Source organism: Calypte anna, chromosome 1 (assembly GCF_003957555.1).
Source record: "Calypte anna isolate BGI_N300 chromosome 1, bCalAnn1_v1.p, whole genome shotgun sequence".
NCBI lineage: Eukaryota > Metazoa > Chordata > Aves > Apodiformes > Trochilidae > Calypte > Calypte anna.
In genome coordinates, this window is record NC_044244.1 from 121,165,129 (window position 1) to 121,188,283 (window position 23,155).

At 35.1% G+C, this 23,155-nt stretch overlaps 1 protein-coding gene across 2 annotated transcripts in view; it reads left to right on the forward strand.

The window, feature by feature from the left end:
- The window catches only part of RPS6KA3 (ribosomal protein S6 kinase A3), a 75,594-nt gene that overhangs the window by 48,057 nt on the left and 4,382 nt on the right, over positions 1-23,155 (forward strand). Inside the window, exons 10-21 of one of the 2 annotated variants that reach the window (XM_030444748.1) lie at positions 747-817; positions 4,340-4,428; positions 4,693-4,757; positions 4,860-4,962; positions 5,766-5,890; positions 7,865-7,990; positions 9,771-9,860; positions 14,496-14,654; positions 18,116-18,277; positions 18,474-18,550; positions 19,668-19,785; positions 22,215-22,355. In XM_030444748.1, coding sequence (XP_030300608.1) covers positions 747-817; positions 4,340-4,428; positions 4,693-4,757; positions 4,860-4,962; positions 5,766-5,890; positions 7,865-7,990; positions 9,771-9,860; positions 14,496-14,654; positions 18,116-18,277; positions 18,474-18,550; positions 19,668-19,785; positions 22,215-22,355 — 1,326 coding nt within the window. The remainder of the gene's footprint in view (positions 1-746; positions 818-4,339; positions 4,429-4,692; positions 4,758-4,859; positions 4,963-5,765; positions 5,891-7,864; positions 7,991-9,770; positions 9,861-14,495; positions 14,655-18,115; positions 18,278-18,473; positions 18,551-19,667; positions 19,786-22,214; positions 22,356-23,155) is intronic. The other variant, XM_030444757.1, reaches the window with a different exon arrangement.

Consider the following 23,155-nt stretch of genomic DNA (forward strand, 5'->3'; position numbering starts at 1 on the left):
CAAATATTGGAAACCTTGTGTCCAGGAGGAACAGACTGCTGTCACTACCTCACTTAGATCTGACATTCTTGCAATGTATTGCAGCCCAGCAGAAGTCCTTTTATATTTATCTATTTTTACTCAGTCACTTTCAGAACAAATCAGTATTTTAACAGTGTCAGTTGCCTGCTACCAGGCACTGTAGAATGTGCATGCACGTACTGTGTAGCTCTTACGTGTTCCTTCAGGCTTTATTTCCACTGTATGCATAAAGTAACCACTTTTCATCATGCATGTCTTTGTCAATCAACTAACCTTTTCCCCCTTTCCAATGAAGTCTATGTACATACCAATTTTAAAAATTTTTACCTTTTTAAATGTCTCTGCATGAGGAAAAACAGTCACTAACTTTTGAAAGGGGAATCTTTTTCCTTACCCCCATCCTCTTGAAAACTAAAATAACATTGTAGAGATAAATCTTTCAATAAGTTTATGAGGCAGACATGAAACACAGAATATCATAGTCTAAATTGCTCAGATTAAAGCATGCAAAGCAAGGTATTGATATAGGATAATATTTTGCAGCTTTAAAAATGGCAAAGGCTGCTCGATGTTTGTAGCAATTTAAATTGTACAATGAGAAGTTGTTTTGCACAGACTTGGTTGTTAACATGCATGAATTTTGGAAGGTTAAGATGCTAAGTAGTTTTGTCAAAAATTAGATTTTGTCCAGGTAATGTAATTGATGAAAGTTTTACTCTATACAGTTTGAAATGCTCACTGGTACTCTACCTTTCCAAGGGAAAGACAGAAAAGAAACCATGACTATGATTCTCAAGTGAGTACACTCTTATTTATATATCTCATCAGGTATTCTACAGGGATGCCCTCCGGGCTGCAATATCTAATTTCTACTCTTCCCTCATTTCCAAAGGTACTGGTAAATCCTCACTCCCTATTCCATACTATTAATTCCCTTTGCTTCCTATCTAATTTGCCTTTCTCTTCCTCCCCCATACCAGGTACAAAGAATTTCATAGCCACTCTTTAATGTAATAACAACTTCTCCAACCATATGATCTTTCCCATCTTATTTCCATAAGATTTTTTTTAACATTCTTACCCTTTTTGGTAACCTATGCATTTTTCCCTTGGTTTTTTCTTTTAGTTTTTTTTTCTGAGAAAGTATTTTGTCTCCTTATCTTTCTCTATCTTACCAGCTCCTCACCCCTCTTCTTTATATTACTGGTGCTGCCAACAACTTGCTTCCCTGATACTTCCCTATTTGCTAAAGTGAATCTACCCATATGTACTCTACTATGACTTGCCCAAGCTACAATTTTCCCCCTTGCTATTTCCACTTTAGGTTTTGAATTAGCAATATTGTGGAAATTGCTTTTGTGGAAATTGCTTTCCTTCATGCAGTTAACATTCTTGGTTTTGCTAATAAAGCCCTGCTTTTTTCCTTGCTAGTCCTCTACATATTCTCTGAATTAATGCAACCTGTGATGTATTGGCCCACTTTGGGGACACTTTGCAAACAGTTCTGTTCCCTCATGTCATAGTTTCACTTCTCTGTTTCCAGCCATTTTTTACTAATACCAGTTTTTTTCCCATGGGATCTGGTTTTAATTTTCTCATTTGTTTTCCGCTTCACTGTTTATCATTGTTCTTAGTCCCATTACCATTTGTCTACCTGTATATTGAAGCCAGGATTTCTTTTGCACCAAGAGCCTGTTTTGAAAAGTAAATATATGAAATTCTTTCATATTTTTAAGTGATTTGAAAAAACATTAGAAAACAGGAATTCATTCTTTCCCTTGCGTTTGCTTTCATAATGCATATTTGTTATGTTACTCTTTGCCTGTGTTTTTCCTTCTCATCTTACATTTGCAAATGTACTTTGTGGTGCTAATTTCTTCTGAAGCCTCTACACCATGCCAGTTTGAATCTTCACATTGTGATTATTGAATGTCTTTAACTAAAAGGTTCTATCTATTCACAGCAAGTGTAAACTCCCTCTGACCACCTCCTGTTTACAAGAAACTAGTCTGAGATAGTTCTGCTGCACTCTCATTTATTTCAAGAGCTTTGCATTTTTTTCTGTCCATATCTCAAGAGTTGCAGCTGTCTCTTCTTTTACCTGCCTGCATGTGACTCCACTGTTACTCAACAATCTTTCCACTGTTGCTACAGAAATCATCTCTATCCATCTGCCATGTAGAATATCCCCTCTTGCTTCACCGCAGTTAATTGACATTTATACTTCCAGATTTCATCTGAGCATGTATCTCTTAATTCTCTATCCAACTTTCTTTCCTTACCTTACCAACAGTCTTTGTAGCTGTTACTAGAGAACTGCACAAAAAATGTGAAATGAAGAAATTTTACCTGTTTTAATGTTCTGTAAGCTTATTATTATTGCCTACATATAAATTATGTATTGCTGTTGGTAATATGAACAGCTAAAACCAGAAGATACTTAAGTCTTTTCTCATAAGTTCACATTTTTTGTCTAGCCCATAAGAATGACAGCATGTTTTCATTTTATTTTCTGCATACTAGTAAATGTACTATATTTCTCCTTGAACTTCTCATAAAACACTTTAAAATGGACAGCTATACATACAAACTCATATTTTCATAGTGTATCATTGCTTTTCTTACCTTCTGTTACTGAAAATCCACAGAAAACGTATCATTCTTACAAAACAATTATTTTTTCTCCTTCTCACAATGTTACCAAGACAAGTTTTTGTTTATTCTTGTGTGTTTTACCTTAAAGTGAAAAATTCTGCAGTTTGAAGAAACGATAGTTTGCATCAATGAAGTTAACTTTTGATGGCATTTCTTTTCTCCTTTACTGAAGAGGTATATACCTTCAGATAAAATTTTGTCTTCATTCATCAGGAATGTAAAAAAAAAAAAAAAAGTGCTGTCACTCATGTAGCAGTATGACCTAGGAACTCTTGAGGATCAGGTGGTAGCTTTTTCTTCTGCTGTGACCAGTAGAGGGTTTGTTAAGTTACGGTTTTGGCCGGGTTTTAGGTTTTTCTAAGCAGTTGGCCTCTCATGCTGAACCTCCAGGGCTGTATCTTACTGTTGGAGCTGTTTTGTATTATAATAGAACATAGATTCCTACCCATTCCAGCACAGTCAGTCCTATCATATTTAGTTGTCTGTCCTCTGTCCTTCAGTAACTTTGTAAATGATACCATTGTACTTCTGCTTCCTTTTTGCAGTGTAGCTCTCTGATATTTTGCTGTCAGCAGAAACCACGTCAAGTGAGTGTGCAATGAAAGCACCGAGTACAAAGGGCATGAGTAAGAATTCAGCTGCCAGAGGTGCCTGGCAACTGGGGAAGCATTAGAAGGTTCATTGCCCATTCCTTCACTCAGCACTGGTGGTCCTGATCTGTCTGTAGTATGTTACTGAATAGCCCAAAGGCAGCAAAGTGATGAAGGCTTTTACCCCACTCAGCTGGCTTCTGTAGTGCAGAAAAGAATGGAAAATTTAGTTAAGTGTAGTTTTAAAGTAATGAGCAGTGAATCAATGGCAATGTGTATCACTTGCTAAAATAACAGGGAGGTGGACATCTTGGAATAGCTGCAATTTGAGGTCAATCAAGTCATCTTGAAAGGCAGAGAAAGCCTGTCGTGGATTGTTAAGGAAAAAGTCATGCTACCAGTGGAATGAGAGGTGGAAAGGAAGGAGGAGAAAAAAATTGGTTAGGATTACAAAAAAACCCTAAATGACAGAACTACAAAAACTTAAATCTAAAAGTTCAAGACTGGCGAGTTGAAAGGTGTTATTTGAAATAGATTGAGGGTGCAATAAGAAAAGAGTGATCTTTTTCTCTTTTTTTATCTGTTGATCTTGCATGGTCTGTCCTACCTTAATTTATATGCTCTAGCTCAGGTTTTCTGGTGTTTTGCTTATGTCTTCTTGGTGTATGTTATACTGTAATGGTTTTCTGCCCCTCTAAATTGTCTTTTATCTTACAGTCAGAATGGATTTGCATGTTTCATCTCATTTGATAATAACTGGACATAAAAGTGGATCAAAACATATTGCAACTTTGTAAAATGTTATTCTATAACTATTATTTTCTATGTTACTACCACCTACTTAAGTTCTCGAGTCATTAGCAAAAATACTACACTACTCAAAACAGAAAAAAAGAACTAGAAATACTAGGTTTACATGACTGACAGCACTTTTGGTCTGTTTCTGATGTCTGAAGGCAATTTCTCAGTGATGGTGTTTATATGGATTTCTTGAATGACAGAGGAAAGTGGGAATGTAGATTAAAGTCTTATCTAAATGTGTTTGTACGCTATTAATAATTTTTATTCTATAGGGCCAAACTTGGAATGCCCCAGTTCTTGAGTCCTGAAGCACAGAGTCTTCTGCGAATGCTCTTCAAAAGAAATCCAGCAAACAGATTAGGTAAAGTGTTTAGCAAAATATTTTAAATTTGATCATAAAATTGATAACATCTGTGATTATGAAAATGACTAAAAATTTCCAGTGTCTTGTGTAAAACAGGCTTCGAACATAGTTTGCATGTTTGCTCTCTAATGATAAGCAAAATATCATTTCTGCCATTCATACCTCTAGAATTAATGCAGAAGAAAAGACAAATACAACCTTTTTACTTATTCTTTTGTCCAAGGAAAAAAATAATTCACACATTTTTCTTCCTTATAAAAGGAGCAGGTCCAGATGGAGTTGAAGAAATTAAGAGGCATGCATTTTTCTCCAAAATAGATTGGAATGTAAGTATCCAGTTGAAAATCTAATTCAGAAAATTTCTTAATTAAGTGTTTGATGGTGTCTTATAACTGTTTAATTCACCCTGGCCTGTACCTTCTCTTTAGAAATTGTACAGGAGGGAAATTCATCCCCCTTTTAAACCTGCAACTGGAAGACCTGAAGATACATTTTATTTTGACCCTGAGTTTACAGCAAAAACTCCAAAAGGTAAAAAGAATACAATTGATGTATGTATTAAAAAAATAGAAACATTGTTCCTGGTCAGCTTGTGTGAAATGTCTTGTTCTTCCTGATGTTATTGAGCTAAGTGAATGTCCACAGACAAATGTTCCATAATTCATAGAAGTTTTTGTGATCTTCAGTGTAAATATTTCATGAGGGACGGATGAGTTGTCCTGTGTTAAAAATAAATCTTCAGCAACAAAACTTATACGTAAGATCAACTTTACTTATCTGAATAATCTCATTTTTTACATTCAAAAATAGTATTTATATGTCTTTTCAAAGGCTGTGTAGACTTCATTTATTTCATGATGGTGACTCTGTGTACTATGTATATGTAGAAACTTTGCTATTCCAGAATTTGGGTGGCAAAGTTGCTATTTCGGTGCAATCTGTCTGCATAGTTTCACACTGATCCGTTGAAAATAAAATGGAGAATTTTGTCTTTGGACATGCAGGGTGTCACCAAAATTTAAGAACTTCTCCATAAATATAACATAGTTATGCTACTATATGTAAATATTTTCTGAAAAGTACTTTTTTTTTTTTTTTATAATGTCACCTGACTGAAATATAATCTTAGCAGTCCATGATTATCAGTTTTGTTTCTGGATGGTGTATACAAAACAGTTCAGTAATTATTTTTATTACGGTTCTCAAACACTTCATGCAAATTCCAGTTTCTGTGGACTTTATAAAATAAAGCTGTAGTTTGTTCCTCAGAGTAGGCATAATCTCATATCTAAATGTTTAAAACTCAGCTTGTAAGTAGATGATGTGTTTTTCAGACTCGCCTGGTATCCCACCTAGTGCTAATGCACATCAACTCTTTCGGGGATTTAGTTTTGTAGCTATTGCATCAGATGATGAAAGCCAAGCAATGCAGACAGTTGGAGTGCATTCAATTGTCCAGGTGAGTATATCTGCTTTAAAAAAAAAAAAAAAGGTCAATAAATCAATATTGCTGTCTCTTGGTGTAGAGCGATTGCTTCCTTCATCATAGAATGCAGTCCCACAGCAAAGTCATTATCAGCTTTATACAGGAAGAGTAATTTTATCCAAACACAAGCTCTAAAAGTGCACGACCTGTTTCATTACTGATCAACAAGGGGTGTGATTAGGTTTTAACCCTTTAAAGAAAACATTGTCATCTGTACTCTAATAACTCTTTAATACGGAGCCATAATTACAGACATAACAGAACAGACAAGGGAATAACAGACACACTGATCTTTTTCCCCTATGCAGGAAAATATCATTTGGTTCCTGCAGTGCAGCAGAAGGCACTTGAGTGTAATGGTGAATTGTGTCTGGATCTTTTGGCCTGCTCTGCACTTTGGAATCACTGACATAGTCCATCCCTCCAGAGCCACTTTAAATTAACGTGCTAATCCGTGATACTTTGTAACTAATTTCAGTGTAACATAAAAGTCAATGTCACAGTATGCACACAAGCTTTGGCTTCCTAGCAGTATTGGAATTATTCCAATACAGTCTCCCGTCTGAATAATTGTGAGGTTGTTGCTTTTAATAGCCTGCTGGGGTTGCTATTCTTACGTGTTCTATTACTGCCAATACTGCTTGGTTTTGAACAGCAAAGCTTTGTTTGCTTTTGTGTGAGTTTTGGGTGAGACAAGAAAGGTGGACCTCATGCTAAATGGGGGAGACACTCCTGGCCTCCTTATGAGGCTGAGGTCATTCCAAAAGTGTGCTTCAGCACTGGAGAGTTTACAGCCAGTGGGGAAAAAAACAGAGCATGTACAGGAAAGAAAACTAAAAGACCTCTGCAAAAACTCTTGTTCTACCTTCTCTTACTGCTTTTAGTAATTCTGATTACCAAGGAAGACTGAGTTGTGCAAGCAAACTCCTGAGCTCAGTTGTGTTAAAAACCTGTTGGCTTACAGGTCAGAATAAGAGAATATGCTGTATATTTCCCTTTATATTTTCACTGCAATAATATTGGGCAAATGGCTGAGAAAAATTTTTAAAAGCAGTTTATTCAGAAATTAATATTTCTTGTATTTCTTTAATCCTCTTTTTATGTCTCAAATAGTCCTAACATCCTTGTTTGTTACATAGCATGTTTTATGTGTAATAAACCATTAAATTTCAAGGGGGGTTAGCTCTTCTTTTAATCTACAGAACCTATCTGGATTGGTATATGGATCAGAATAACTTCTGCTCCTGAAGACTTGCTAAATGTTTCTACATGTTTTTCTGTGCTTCTTCTTTGCCACAAAGTTTTGCAAATGAGGTTCTTTTCTTTTATATTGTTTACTTCTCTTGTAAAAATCTTCTCTGCTGCCTTTTCTCCATGCCTCTCCACTGCTTCCTCACTCCTGTTTCCTCTTTTCAGTGCTGCAGGATACCCAGATGGTTTCCTGCAAATGCTTTGCATCCTTTGCAGAGACTGCCTATGCTAGAACACCATTTCCTTCCCTTATGAGTGAACACTTCTCAGTCTTTCAGCTTTTCATTTGTGGGAAAGGATTTTTGACTGCTATTCCATCCAATTTTTAGTTAATCTTATTCTATTCAGTATATCTGGGTTTTCCAGCTGGTATTCATCTATTCAGATAAGAGTGATGCTCCTTTATTAATATTTTATCACAGTCTTTTGATCTTCATTGTTTTGAAGAGTGTCATTAAATTTATTAATCAGTAACCAGAAACATCATGTTGTCAGTTTCTAAAATACAGTGTGCATTATTTATGATTTATTCTGTACTAATACCAAGCAGAAGGTAGTGCCTATTTAGGCCACTTTGTCCTAGTACAGACCATCAGTTCAAAATCTGAAGCAAATCAGTAGAAAATAAAAAACTTATTCTTAATATAAAAGTAATTTATTTAGAATATTTGTTAATTGATAATGTTATTTTGGTAGCAGTTGCACAGGAACAGCATTCAGTTTACTGATGGATATGAAGTAAAGGAAGATATTGGAGTTGGGTCTTACTCCATCTGCAAGAGATGTATTCATAAAGCTTCAAACATGGAATATGCTGTAAAGGTAATTACTTTTATATAAACCACACCAACCCTTTCCAGGTTTAAGCATTTTGGACATGATAAAATTTATCTCAGTTTCCTGCATTCTTTATGCAACTAAATTATAGTATAAGAAGATTTTTAGATGCAGATGTGAATTATGCTAATCAACCATATGCCATCTACTGGCAGATATTTTTATAGAGTTGCTAATGGTTTTGTTTTCTATATGCTGATTTGGGGGGTGAAAAGCAATCTTCAGTCTTTGAAACACCTATGTAATTAAAGAAAAACTGATGGGAGTTACATGACTGCTTCTTGAAGAAAGGGAAGCAGGAAAAGCTTTGATGACTTTCCATCATTCTTTCAAAATGTGATTATTTTTATCTAACATAGTTACATATGGGGGGTTTGCTTCTCAAGTAGACCCTTAAATTGGCAGACAGCTTGGAGTTCATAACAGTGCTTAGGTCTGTGTACCTTCTGGAATAAACCTCAACTCTTTTCATTGCTTGCTAGTTTTTAACAAGGTTTTAATGTTTGGGGGTTTTTTTATGTTCTTCCAGTGGGCTTTCTAGCACTTCTTTGAAGGTATTTAATGCTTAGCTGAAATAGTAGAATTCCCAAAAGTGGAATGATATACTTATCTTTTTTTTTATATATATAATATAAGACTGTGGAGCTGAATGGGAACTGTAAAAGCAGGAGCATGGATTAGCAGACTTGAAAAGCGGAGGGGGAAGTAATATTTAGATCCTGTACTGTGAGGTGGTTCTCTGTTTCAATTGATGAACACTTTACTACCCAAATATGTAAAATGTGAAGATAAATTATATTTTGCTGTATCCTTGAACACAGATTGTCTACTGGAAACCTTCCAGTTTCAGTTTGGTACTTACATATTTGTCATTATTCTGGTTCTGGCCAGAAACAGATTTGATTCTGTACTCGCAATATGAAGTAATTTCTTGAAACTGGAAGAAAGTACTGGCATAGCTGTTAGTTCTCTAAGCCATAACACTTAATGTCAGGATTCTCTTGCTTTTCTGATGCCTCTCTTATTGATTTTTTTCCTCAAGGAGTCCTGTATCAGTGTTGATGTGTTAGGACAGTGGTGGTGCTGGCTTTAGTGTGTAAAAAGGAAGAGGGGTAAGAAAGAGATGGAGAAGACATTGGAGGAAATTTTGCAGTTCAGAAAGAGAGGGGGGAAAAAAAGAACAAAACCACAACAAAACATTTTAAATAGGGCAAAATAATATTTTGCTTGTTTGCACAGGGAGAACTTCAGAGCCTGACTGCAGTCCCCTAGCTATTCAAATGAACTTTCGTAATGGAATTCTTGTCTGAATTAGCTTGGGCAATTTTTACCTTTTTTTTTCCCCCCTCCCTTTTTCTCCTGCTTTTTCTTTTGCTGAGCTAAATACTTGAGATTAGCTTTGTTAAAATCAGTTCATTAGCATTGTTACACCTGTATCTCTTGTCAAATTAGGAACTTCCTATTTTATTAAAGAAGGGGTGACTGAAGTCTTATCTACTCAACAGTCTTACACTATTTATCACAGCCTGAGGTATAAGATCACATCATCCAAAACGGTTTTCAACTGAGACATTTTTTTAGATTTTTTTCAAATTTTTTTCTCTGCCTTGCTATTCCAATTAAGCTTTATTTTGGTTATAATCCATGCTCTTTACCAACAATAATGAGTATTACTTACCTGTTTATGCTAGTAAGTACACCAAAGTATTAAACTACGTAGTATTCCCAAAAATAATTATGCCTATTTATCTATTTGCTTTTATAGATCATTGACAAAAGTAAAAGAGATCCAACAGAGGAGATTGAAATCCTGCTGCGCTATGGACAGCATCCAAATATTATTACTTTAAAAGATGTAAGTAGTGTGTTAAACATTCCTTAGTGTATTATAATTGCACATCACCTTCTAATCCAAGATATTACAAACTGCATGTTTGAAATTTATGTTACTATTTTTCAGTGTTTAAAAATAAAACAGTGTCCTAATGTGTTGTATTCAACAATATCTTTTTTTTTTTTTTTTTACTGATATGTCTTTGTTGCCTTTTGGAGATACTTATAGTGTGGTATAACATAATCCTAAATACTTAAAGAATTCATCCCTTGCAAATCTTAGCACAGGAACAATCATTTCGCCTTGGCTGTATTTTTAAAGTAATAAGCAAGGTTTTCGTTGCTGAGTTAACTTTGAATATCCTTTTGTTTACGTTGGTCAGAAGCAATTTTAAAGTGCATTATTATGTAACTGAGGACTTGCTGTTTAAGATGGCACAATACCTAAATTAATTTTCAGGAACATTAATGACAGTTACTTGGTAATAGAGGCTTTTCATATCCATGGTCATCACTTTTTCTTTACCTTGTATCTTCACCTGGTCTTTGTTTGCAAGATTAGCTATTTTTTTTTCCTATACTGCTCTGACTGGGGAAACAATTTGACCTTAAAAAGCCAAGAGTAATTTAAGTTAGGAGGTAGAGGTTTTTCATAGTGAACAGCATATTCTGATGATCTGAAAGAAAAATAATATTGCATTTATCTCATTGATTATGCATTACAGAGAATTAAAAATTAAAATGCTTAATGACTTTCATAGACTGCAAGAAAGTGGTCTGGTCCTCAGAATGAAACCTCAAGCAAACAGCTAATCATTTCCAGGAGACAGAGCTCAGCTGAAGGGAGATTCTCCAACATGTTGCAGTCATTATCATAAAATAGAATCATAGAATTGGCTGGGTTGGAAGGGACCTCAGAGATCATCAAGTCCAACCCTTGAACCACTGTTGTGGTTGCTAGACCATGGCACTGAGTGCCACATCCAGTCTCTTTTTAAATATCTCCAGGGACGGAGAATCCACTACTTCTCTGGGCAGCCCATTCCAATGCTTGATCACTTTCTCCGTAAAGAAATTCTTTCTAATATCTAACCTAAACTTCCCCTGACACAACTTAAGACCATGCCCTCTTGTCTTGTTGAAAGTCATCTGGGAAAAGAGACCAACCCCCCCCTGGCTACACCCTCCTTTCAGGGAGTTGTAGAGAGCGATGAGGTCTCCCCTGAGCCTCCTCTTCTCCAGGGTGAACAGCCCCACCTCCCTCAGCCTCTCCTCATAGGGAGAAGAGTTCATAAATACTGTGGACATGGGTACCAGGCAACTCTATGTAAAGATCTTCTACTATAATCTGCCTTCCTTTCATCAATATCATGCAGTTAGGGCCCTTTCTTGGGAGAACAAAACAGGTCAGATATACAGGAGCAGCCCACCACAGAGCTCACCTTCTGCAAACTGGTCAGTCCCACTTTGTTCTGCCACATGTGCTTGGACAGTAAAGGTCCCTGAGAGTATCTGTGCTAACACAGAACCTGTATCAGCATCCACTTTACTTTTGAGTACTCCATGCTAGTTTTATGTGTTATTTTAACTCATAATAGAGATTATGCTGTTAAAAGAGGAAGACAAACATAGGGAATATGAATACTTACCTGAACTTAAGCATTATGAGTATTTTTTGCTGAGGCCTGAGAAACCCAAGCAGCCTTGAAAAGCTGCAATGTATACAATGAGTCGTTCTACTTTGCAGCTAATTCTTCATCACCATCACCTATCATCTTCCAGTAGATGGCATCTTTCATTCACAGCATGCAATAGACAGATAAGAAAAGGAGACAACAACAAAAAAAAAGTCTGAAGTCCACAGAGCAGGAGAAGACAGTAGGCTTTTAATTCTCACTTATTTCTACTTCAGATCAGTTCAAGAACAGTCTATGAAAATATTTCCAGTGTAAGGAAAGAACAACAGGATTCATATGTGCTGGAAATTTGTATAATACCCAGTATTGTGAAAACTTTAAATAGTGTTAAATTTTTATTGTCCCAATATAGATCCATGGGGCAGATTGCTTGCATATTCCATAGTATAGTGGTATGCTATTATAACTTTCAGAAGCGTAAGGAGTATTGGCCTTTAGGCCTGAAATACATCAAGAGCACCATGTATTTATTATTATGCAAATAAAACTCAGTGTTGATTTGACTCCATTTTTAATTTTGTTTCACACTAGCACTTAAATGTTTCTATTTTGAAATGCCAAAATAAAGTGTTTCAGTACTAAGTGCATGTAATTTATTGTTCTTCAGTAAGTAATTTTTCTTTCTTATAGTTCATGAATCAGTGCAGTAGTATTTGGATTTAACTTGATGTTAATTTTCATTCTTGCTTAGCACTTCTTGTATAATTTAATTCTGAAGTTATTTGGATAGAAACAATGGATATTCAAAAGACCAAATTCTTTCTGCAATGCACAGTCCTCTAGGGTCTTTCTTTCTGATTGTTATCAGTGGTCTTTTTAAGTTACACAGTACATAAACAAAAGAAGGAGCTATATTGTGCTAAATCAGATGTCCTCTTATCCAATATCCTGCCTCTGACAGAGACCATTAGTGGATGCAGTGTAAGAACAGAGGAAGCACACGGCTTCCAACAAACCAGTACCTAGAAACTTCCTGTGCCAGACCATTACATGTATTTTACCATTTTTTACCTATTAGAGCCCTTCATAAATCTTGGTTCCCAAAGCCAAGCTGTGGTGATGATGACCTATTAGCTACTGTTCTGCAGCAGAAGTTCTGTGCTGTTTTGAGTTATGTAAAGCATTAGCTGAAGAATCTTTTCCAGAATCATTTTAGAAAGCTTATATCCAGTATAAGAAAGTATATCCAGACTCCCTATCCAACTGCTTACTTGCAAATTCAACACAACACCTAATATGTATGTGAAATCTTTTTTCTCTTTGCAAAAATCATATTCTCTTTCTCCATTACGTGATACTTTGTTCATGTCCCTACACCTGTTTTTCACCATAATTTTTCTTCCTGTTTGCCTGCCGGAGATGACATACTGACTGATCTTAGGCATGTGTCAGGAGTTCATTAAAAATCATCACATTTACAATCTCAGCATAATACCATGCACCGCTGTAAAGAAAACATCAACATTATTTGTTCTATACAAACAAATAAGTTGATAATACCATTAGAACAAGGGTAATGGTTGGTTTGGTGTGGCTGGATTTTTTTTTTCTTTTATTTTGACAGATAGACAGGACCTGCAAGGGGTAATGGATAAAATAGTAACATAGTGAAAGTTTTGCTTGTATGTCCCCGTGCAATACTCTGATGTGTGTGCTTTATCTTATCAAATAAAATAAGTTTATCCCTTCATGTTCTACCAGGATTACACCGAGCACACCTACTAAAATGCAAGTTTAGTAGCTAGAACTTTATAATTCTGTTTCTTAATTCTGTGTAATATTTAAAGTCTTAATAAAAGAACATTCAGATGATTAATCATTTGTATTTCACAGGGGGAAACACTGCTGTTAAATGAGAAAATAAAACCTGTAATGTCTTCCTCTCTTTATGTTCACAACTTGTGAAGCCTTCTGGAACTGTTTCTTTACACCAACTCTTTTATTATTTGTTGATAAAATAATCCTTTTAATATAGTGAAGGGCACAAATATTTCTAAGTTCAGAACTTTAGTATTTCCTAGGTATCTTAAGACAAGGAGATTGGGATGAAAGCTCTTTTTATAATTCAGCTGATATGCATCTCTAAGTTTATTTTTCTACAACTTCCATAATTGTTGCTACTTAAAGTAGGTTTTATTTCACAAGCAGTGCATAAGAGAACAATTTCAACATCACCATAAAAATTAATTGACATAATAATAAAGAATAGAATCTGTACAAGGTGTCACTAAAGCAAGAACCACTTTCTGGGTTGGAAGCCCAGGAAAGTGGAACTGAAATAAAATGCTTAAGTATACCTTAACATGTTTTAGTATAGCTCAGTCTGTAGTGCCCCCTGCTGATAATAAAATTCTCAACTATTGTTTCCCTAGAAGATAAAAATCATGCAAAAATGAAGCCATTTTCCATAACTAGAAGGTCTAAAATATAAGTTTTATTAATTTCAGATTTGTATATTGGGTTTTATCATAGCCCTTTTGTTTACAGTAACTTGTTTACAGAGATGCTTTAAGGTGAACTTGCATTTGTTTTGTGTGGTTATTCAGTTGGAATATCTCTGTCCATACCTTTAATTTGGTGCAATAGTTACTTTTAGAATTATCTCTGGGTTTGCCTTAGTTAAGGTAGTTTTCATGTATCACTACTTCTTAATTTCCACCATGTCTAGTTTATTATGTTTCATTAAGAGTATGTGGAGGAATCTACATATTACTCATCCTTTTTTGTCTTTAAACATACCAGTATTTTTGTGTAATTTCATTACAGTATTACCTTTTTGCAGAAGATCTTTTCCTCATTTCTGAAGATGAACAGTGTTTGGATAGTGCCGAATGAGAAATAGGGGGATTAATAATTGAAGAAAGCAGCATGTTGGATGCACCTGCACTATGTCCGTGCACTTCACAGGAATATAGAGAATAAGTATTCTGAACTTCACACCTTTCTCTACTTTTTTGCAGGTGTATGATGATGGAAAATATGTATATGTAGTAACAGAACTTATGAAAGGAGGAGAACTGCTGGATAAAATTCTTAGACAAAAGTTTTTCTCAGAACGAGAAGCCAGTGCTGTTCTGTTCACAATAACAAAAACGGTTGAATATCTCCATGCACAAGGGGTAAGTTTTCATCTCAGACAAAAAGGCTTATAGAAGTGTTAGTATTCTATTTCAGAAGTATAAAGTCACATATTTCTATGTTCTTCTGTGCAGCAATTAAGTAATTTTTGGTAAAGAATTACCTTGCAGCACGATTTTGTGTTGAAATCAAAGCATTCCTGATCAGCCTGTGCAGATGTCCAGATAACACGGATGATGCAGCTGTATCTCTTGTCCTACATGCAGTCTGTCAACACTTCTGTGGAATGTGCAGAAAATGACTAATATGACATGAGAGGAAGCCAAGAACAAGTGCTAGAAGCAGTGCTGTTGCTTACATGTAATTCCAGCCCTATCCTCTCATAGACCTTGGAAACTGAGTATTTTCCACCTATCACTCTTGTAAATTTTTCCACTTCTTGGTTTGGAAGAACTTGTTTTATGAGTTGTAATTCTGGCACCATAGCCTCAGGAAGTTGTAGTGGGCTGCTAGGGGAAAGAAAGTTAATGCTTCAGGAAATTAATTTGTATTTCAAAGATAATGAAGGCAAATGTGACAATGCCTGGCAAGAATGACAAGTTGTGTTGCATTTTTAAGTAAACAAGGGAGATGGAGAGAAAGCAGAAATTAAGGGTGCAAAGTGAAGCTGCTAGCACCTAATTATCCAAGAAAAGATATTTCAGAATGGTTAGTACTCATTATTTTAAGTAACAACAATTCAGCAGTGACTTTCTGGAAGCTATTATTTCAGAAAACCTATGATCATAAGTTATCATCATACACCATACATATGGTGTATCTTATTCTGTGATTCAAGGCTTTCTTCAGTCTCTTGTTATGTGTGGGTTTTTATCTGAGCCTTTGTGCACAGGAGTAGAACCTTTGGCCAGCAGCATCCATGAGAACTAGGAATAAACCATACCTCCTGTATGGAAATATTAATAATAGAATGCCACAAATCATAACCTGCTTCCGTCATACCACATGTGGCCAAAAAAAGGCCCAGTGTCCATGCATTAAGTAAGGGATTTTTATGAGCTCTTGTTTTTCTTTACTCTAGTTCTTTGTAAATGCTGGCATTTTAACTTGCATTAGATCACATCCTCTTTGGAACCTTAGGAATTTTTCAATTTGTCTTACATTAAGTACATTTCTACATGAAAGATGGCCATATATATAAACGGTGAGTACTTCAATAGTCAAATTTTTCTCTAGAAGAGTCCCTGGTGTCTTCGGTGGATTTTCCTTTTGGATCCCTTTTGGACACAGAGGGAGCTCATTTTAATATGGTAGTAGGTAACAGCTGGTTTGACAGATTCTGATGAGTGTGCAGCCTCCACAACTGTTCCCAGAAGGAGTTTCTTTATGGACATTCATAGGATACTTTTGAACTGAAAAGTTAGCTAAGGAAGGAATGAAATCTTCCTCTTCAAAAATCTTCCAGCTTTCAGGCAAACCATTCCAAAACTATTAGTGCCAGCATACAACAATTAAGGGTTGGCACAATAGACATCGTAAAAAGAATAAACAGGAAATATAATGTCATCTTGGAGCAGAATACTGCATGCTTGTAGATGACTGTGAATGCTAATCAAAAACAAGATGCTAAGAAATAAGAGAACTAAAAAGTCCTGCATATTGTTTTGCTCTCCTCTATTGCTCTAAAATAAAATGTATTTTTAATGCAAGATATAAAATATAATTTTAAGCTATATTGATTTTATATATATATTTAAATATATATTATATATATTTTATATCCAACTTTATTTTTAAATTCACCTTTAGGAAAACATCTTAATACAAAAAGGTATTTTATATATTCTTTGATAATAACATTCTGATTGCTTAAGAATTTTACATTTCAATTTGAACTAGACTGTTACACTTTTCCTCCCACTTGAGAATTGCTTCCCCTTCTTCCAAAAAAAGTAAAACTTAAACAGACTGGTTCTAGAAGCAGTATGCCAAATCCACAGCTTTGTGATGCTGCCATTGCCCACCTATTCCTTTCTAAGCCATTTAGGATCTAATTTTAAAAAAAACCAAACACCACCAATTGGAATAAAACTGTGGGACTTTTTTCTTCTGCTTCTTGGAGCAGTAAAGGATGTTTCATCCATTTCTTAGAGAAAAAGGATTCTCATTTACCTCAGTATCAAAAAATGAGGGCTGTCAGGAGCCCATTCTCTCATACACTGACATCTCAAGCTTGGATGTTCCTCTTAAGAGCTGCTGTACCAACTCAGGTTATTTAATATCATAAATATTTGCATGCTGAAAAAGCCCCTACTAAGTAGACTTACTCTGTTAAATGGCTTTACAGTCTATAGACACTGCAGCCTATTATTCTTCATCTTGTGTTGCTTATTTTTCCAATACACTACTAGAATTTTGGAAGAGTGTGTAGAGCTTCTCATTCTGCACATCACTCACATGAGTTTTGGGGTATCTCCTCATTGTAATGTGATTACTTTCTTGAAATGTTTCACCGCATTCTTTTCCAGGATGTGATATGAATTCTCCATTCAGATTTAACCATGAAAAGCTGTGTTTAATATTAATCAAATACATAGGACAATCAGAAAAAGAAAGGCCTTCATAGCAGGTCTGTTTAAATATTTAAAAGAGGATATTTAGATCCACTCTGCTGCCTTACAGCAGTATATACCCTCTTCTTTACAGAGAGCAAAGCTTCTAGGGACTTTAGGCTAATTTGTCTTGTGAAAAAAAGTATAACAAGTCATCTGATGTGAAAGACTGCCCTGGCACATTCCAAGTTTTAAAAAGGCTTATTTATAACATAGCTTCAAATATGATCAGATTCATTCTGCCAGAACTTTGATGGCTTCTACAGTTTAAGTCAAGCATTTTAGATCTACAAAACAGCCATTTGGGAACCAGTAAAGGCTTTTTTGACATGTCTGTCCATTAGGAGAATACCTCTTTGATATTTAGTTATTTTTCTGGCAGGACTGTATTAAAATTCCTCCTTAATCAGGCCTTAAATGTTTGCACTGAGATAAATTCCAATTATCTGAATTAATAGAGTGGAATGTAATGGGTTACTGCAGCACCTAGTGTGTGATTATATAGCACTGTGGCACATCAACAGCTATGGACATCCATTACATCAAAAGATATTACCAGCCAAAGGTTCTGATTTAAATAATCTTGTAGGTATGCATGTTAAAATAGAAAATACATCTATTCACCCAACAGACCATGACATCTGGGACTCTCTGTACAAATAAATCTGGGGGAAATGGAATGTCTGGAGGGGGCTTCATATTTGGTTTCCAAGTTAGAATTGTAGTACTCTGAACACCACTGAGCATCAGAATGCTGCAGCTAATGTTAGAAGCTAGAAATCTGGAAGCTGATAGGATATTTGAAATTAAGTAGCAGATTTGATAATTATAATATAAAGCCTTTCCTGTGTTTAGCTCATTGTACTTAGTGGTTTGTTTTATTTTTTTAGGTTGTTCATAGAGACCTGAAACCTAGCAATATTCTATATGTTGACGAATCTGGTAATCCAGAGTCGATTCGGATTTGTGATTTTGGCTTTGCAAAACAACTACGAGCAGAAAATGGTCTTCTGATGACTCCATGTTACACAGCAAATTTTGTTGCACCAGAGGTAAATACCAGGATATCTTATATGCTTTAGTTTATTTTGATGGGGTTCTTTTGCTGGTTAGATACTTTTTTCACTTGTGTGTAACACGCTAACTCACTGTAAAAACTAAAAATTTGAAATCTCACAATTTTAATGGCATAATTAAAGTATTTCTAGACATACTTTAAAAATAAATAAATAAATTTCTCTCCCTCAGGTTTTAAAGAGACAAGGTTATGATGCTGCATGTGACATCTGGAGCCTTGGGGTTCTGCTTTATACCATGCTTACTGGGTAAGGGTAAATTTAGTTTGCTTTCCTGTACAACAGCAAGCCAATATAAACAAAAAGGATTATAAATGTATGCCCACTGTTGAAGGTGTTTCTATTGAGGTGCTGATTAATCTCAGCTTTGGCTTCAGTGGGAATAAAATATGCATTCCTTTTTGTAGAATCCAAGTTTGCAGGGACCAATGTGAAACATTCTTGGCTTTTCATGTCTAATCTATTTTAAGTGTTTCATTTCTGCTTTTTGGTGATTTAGGGGTAGGATTGTTAAATGAGAAAATTAGCTGATTAAGCAGCATATATGTTGAAGGAAATATATGTTCCAAATATAATTGCAATGCATTAAGCATGAGTATGTGCAAAAATCAGCCAGTGGACAGTCTGAAGTGATGCAGTTAGGATATAGTAGATACAGTAGAAATGCATTTATGTGTGCAGCAGAAATTAATGGTATAGAAGATGTATATTAAATTCTCCTATTGTTCCCTAATCTCAAAAGATGGTAAAATGGTTGCTATTACACCTGCCAAATAGATTAGCTTTCTGCTGGATTATTCAGATTGCCACTTTGGTTAAGAGTGAACATAATCGGAGATATTTTTGGCATTTAAAAATAAATTGGTGATGAACATACTTGGTTTTAGATGTATCCCCTTTGGTTGTGGATATTCTGATAGCAACAAGAATGTATTGAAGCAAAGAAATATTCTACATCTTCCACCTTCTAGTATCAAAACAGCATTTACTCTTTTTGTCAGATTCATCATTAACTCTTCAAAATTAATTTTATAACAGCTTGTTTTATTACTTCAGTAAAATATGAAGGCTTAAGGCATACTTTCTGTAATTCAGGAACCACCACTACTTAGACCACTATAGGAAAAATCTGGTTTTCAGAGCCTATATAGAGGGAATGCCTACAGTAAGAACAGACCTGTACTCATGCATGTAGTCTGCAGTGTCATACATTTTCATGTTAAGGATCGTTTGAGTTTTAGAGCTGTTTGAATGTGTGTTGCCTCTAGTTAAGTTGAACGCGCTGAATGTTATTATCAGATTTATAATAACTACTGTCTTCCAGTTTATGGAAGTTAATAACATTTTCAATTTTCTGTTTAAATAGCTACACTCCTTTTGCAAATGGTCCTGATGATACCCCAGAGGAGATTTTGGCCCGAATAGGTAGTGGGAAGTTCTCTCTCAGCGGTGGTTATTGGAATACTGTTTCAGAAACAGCAAAGGCAAGTAGATTTGTTTTGTCTTTTGGGGGATGAGACACTGATGGCAATGTAACATGTTGCATATAACCTATATGTTATATATGGTTGGGTAGGTTCCAACCATTGTTGTTATTTCAAAATACTGATCTGATCCTTTACGTGCTTAGAAGTTTGTTTTCTATTTCTGATTCTTTCACATTTGAATAGTCACTTGCATGTTGGAAGAGTTACTTCTCCCAAGTAACTGGTGATAGGACGAGAAGAAATGACCTTAAGTTGCACTTAGGGGATGCTTAGATTGGATATTAGGAAAAATTTCTTCACTGAAAGAGTGGTCAGGCGTTGGGACAGGCTGCCCAGGGAAGTGGTAGAGTTGCTACCCCTGAAGGCATTCAAAAAATGTGTACATGCAGCAATTCAAGGACATGGTTTAGTTGGCATGGTGGAGTTGTGTTGACAGCTGGACTTGATGATCTTACAGGTGTTTTTCCAGCCTTAATAATTCTCTGATCCTATGATAGTCGTTAACAAATGTCTTTAGAAATACAGTATATTCAGTCAGTATTCACAAGCATGCAGAGTCATCCATGATGACAAATGATGGAATAAAACTTCATGTGGAAGCATAATATTCAAAAATAATAATCTAAATTGGGATAATGATAATGTGATGATGATTACCATATGTTCCACTGATTCAGGCTAGAAAAAGAAATAATTTTTTACATTTTTCTGTTTAGGTCAGTTCTTCAGAGTTACCCTAGACAGTTTATCCTGTACTGTCTCATTAGGATTTGATCAATTTATTCTTTTAAGTACTTTAAGAACTTTTGGTGTGTAAATGTCATATCTAATTAAAAAAAAAACAAAAAAACCAACAAACAAAAACCAAAAAAAACCAACCCCAAAACAAACAAAAAACCCAAAACCAAGTATTATTTGTTCTTGTTTTTGCATTTGTACAAAGTAAAATTTTAAGACAAGGTGTGTTTTTTTTAAGAAATACATTTTTTACAGCAAATGGACTTGAAACTTCAGTGTGCAATATCCTATATACTCCCTCTGTATAGCTACTCTAAGGTGCTAGTTTTCCAAGAAGAAAAAAAAATTACGGATGCTGTGCTCATTCATGCAAAGTGATCTGTGATCTGTGAGAACATGGAATGTTCTCATAACTCAGCCATTTTCCCACAAAATATGTCATTCAATTGTTTGAAAAATCAACCTGTGGAATAACATGTTTACACTCATGTGGTCGTATCAGTTTTGTCTCCCTTTAGCACCACTCTGTTCAGTGATACTCAGGAGTCTAGAATGAAACAAAACCTATCAGCTATGGAAAAAAAAAATCATAGATTCCTTTTTATTAATAATTTTAAACATGTTTTCATTTTAATTATAAAACAAATAATGACTTAAATGGAAGTGTTCAGTATTGCTAATCTAACTTACGTTAACATAAATTCAGTTGTAGTGAGTTAAATGTGTTTCCCCACAGGTAGTGGAGAACCGTAGTGTAGAAATTTTTTTTATGCTTGATCCTTACTAACTGACATCTAAAGTAATTTATAAAATATTATGCTGCTGTATACCTTTGTTTTCAACATCTCAAGTGTTGTATGGAATTCTGATTACTGTAATTTGAAAGAAAGGATAAGTTTAAGAGATGGTAGTAAAGGATGTACCAAAACAATAGTAAAAGTCTTACTAAATGTCAACTACTTCCATATAAAGAGAGTAAATAGAATACGACATAACAGACAAAAGAGATCATTTAATTGATGATACAGGAAGACTGATTACTTTTTTTCTCATATGATGATTTTACTAGGGAAATCGGGAACCATTAATACTTTCTGCAGAAGTTAAAACTCAAACAAAATTAAATATCTGATAATACAGTTCACAACTTAAATTTAAAACAACTGTGACAGATGTTTGAGAAGATGGGAAAACCAAAAGTATAAGCCATAAAATGAGTTCAGAGGTGATGAGGTAAAAATCACTGAAGAGATGTTTATGGCCAGCAGTAGTACTAATAATTAACCTTCCACTTTCGTTGTGGTTGACAGACACTAGGGAAACATGCAAATTAAAATATTATCTCTATTTTCTCAGTTTTTCCTTTTTCACTGTACTCTTTTCCTACATATCTGCTGTTTGTCATGGCTAAAAAAAAATACTGGTATAGTGGAGCCTCTGCGTGCATATTTCTATGTTAATGTATTTTTCCTCACTTAACTGAGTACTTTTCTGTTGTGTTACCAAACATCCATTAAGTCATGTAATTAAAACATAAAGTATTAGCATAATTGGGGCAGGTTTTCAGCTGTTTCAAACTGACTCTATGAGCAAATTTTTATGCCACTAGAATCTTCAGTTTCAAACAGTAATTTTTTTAAAAGCTGGTTATTTTACTGTAATTGGCATTGACTCTGTTTTATTGACAGGACCTCGTTTCAAAAATGCTTCATGTTGACCCACATCAAAGATTGACTGCAGCCCAAGTTCTCAGTCACCCCTGGATAGTTCACTGTGACCAGCTGCCTCAATACCAGCTGAACAGGCAGGATGCTCCCCATCTAGTGAAGGTAAGTGGATATTTGTTACATTTGCTCTTTAGCCAAAATCAGTGTAAACAAAAGGATTTTTTTTTTTAAGTTGCTGTGTTATGTGTTCCTCTAAATACTATTCAAAAGTTGTTATGACTAAGAGAACTTTTAATATGTAATAGGTTTCTGCAAAAAAACAGTCATGGAGGGTAGATCTAACGCATCTGAAAAAGACATTTTCTTGTGTGTGAAATTTGTTGAACTTACAGTGGCTTAACTTCCTTTAAAACGTGGCATGAAGAAATCATTCTTCTGATAGCTGAAGATATTGTCAGGTGACTGTATAGGGGAGCTGAAAAATATTTAAGCTAGTTCTACAGTTTCAGAGGAGGTTAATCAAAAGTGACTAAAAGAAAACAGTGCACTTCCTGATCACCATGTAAGCTAAAAAGAAGTCAGAAAGGCAGTGATAATTATTACAGCATCATACTGTTCTGCATTGAAGCACAGTCTGCATCTGAAGCACAATCTGGTTTTGATCCTGATAAACTTCATCACTTTGAGCAAGCAGAAAGAAATCAGAAATAATTTAATTCTACTTTTCTGTATTCTTCCTGCATTCAGTCCTACATCCAAGAACCTCTGTAATGCAACATAGAAGGGATCTGAATAATATAATTAATACTCTCTCTGAGTTAGCTGTTAGAAACTTCGGGCATCCAAAAGCACAAGTGGAAAGAGGGGAAGTTCTGATCCCACAGCTCTGATAACTTTCTAACTTGTTTAAAAAATAAAATATTAATGTGCTGAATAATGTGGGTGACTTTAAAATATTTTGT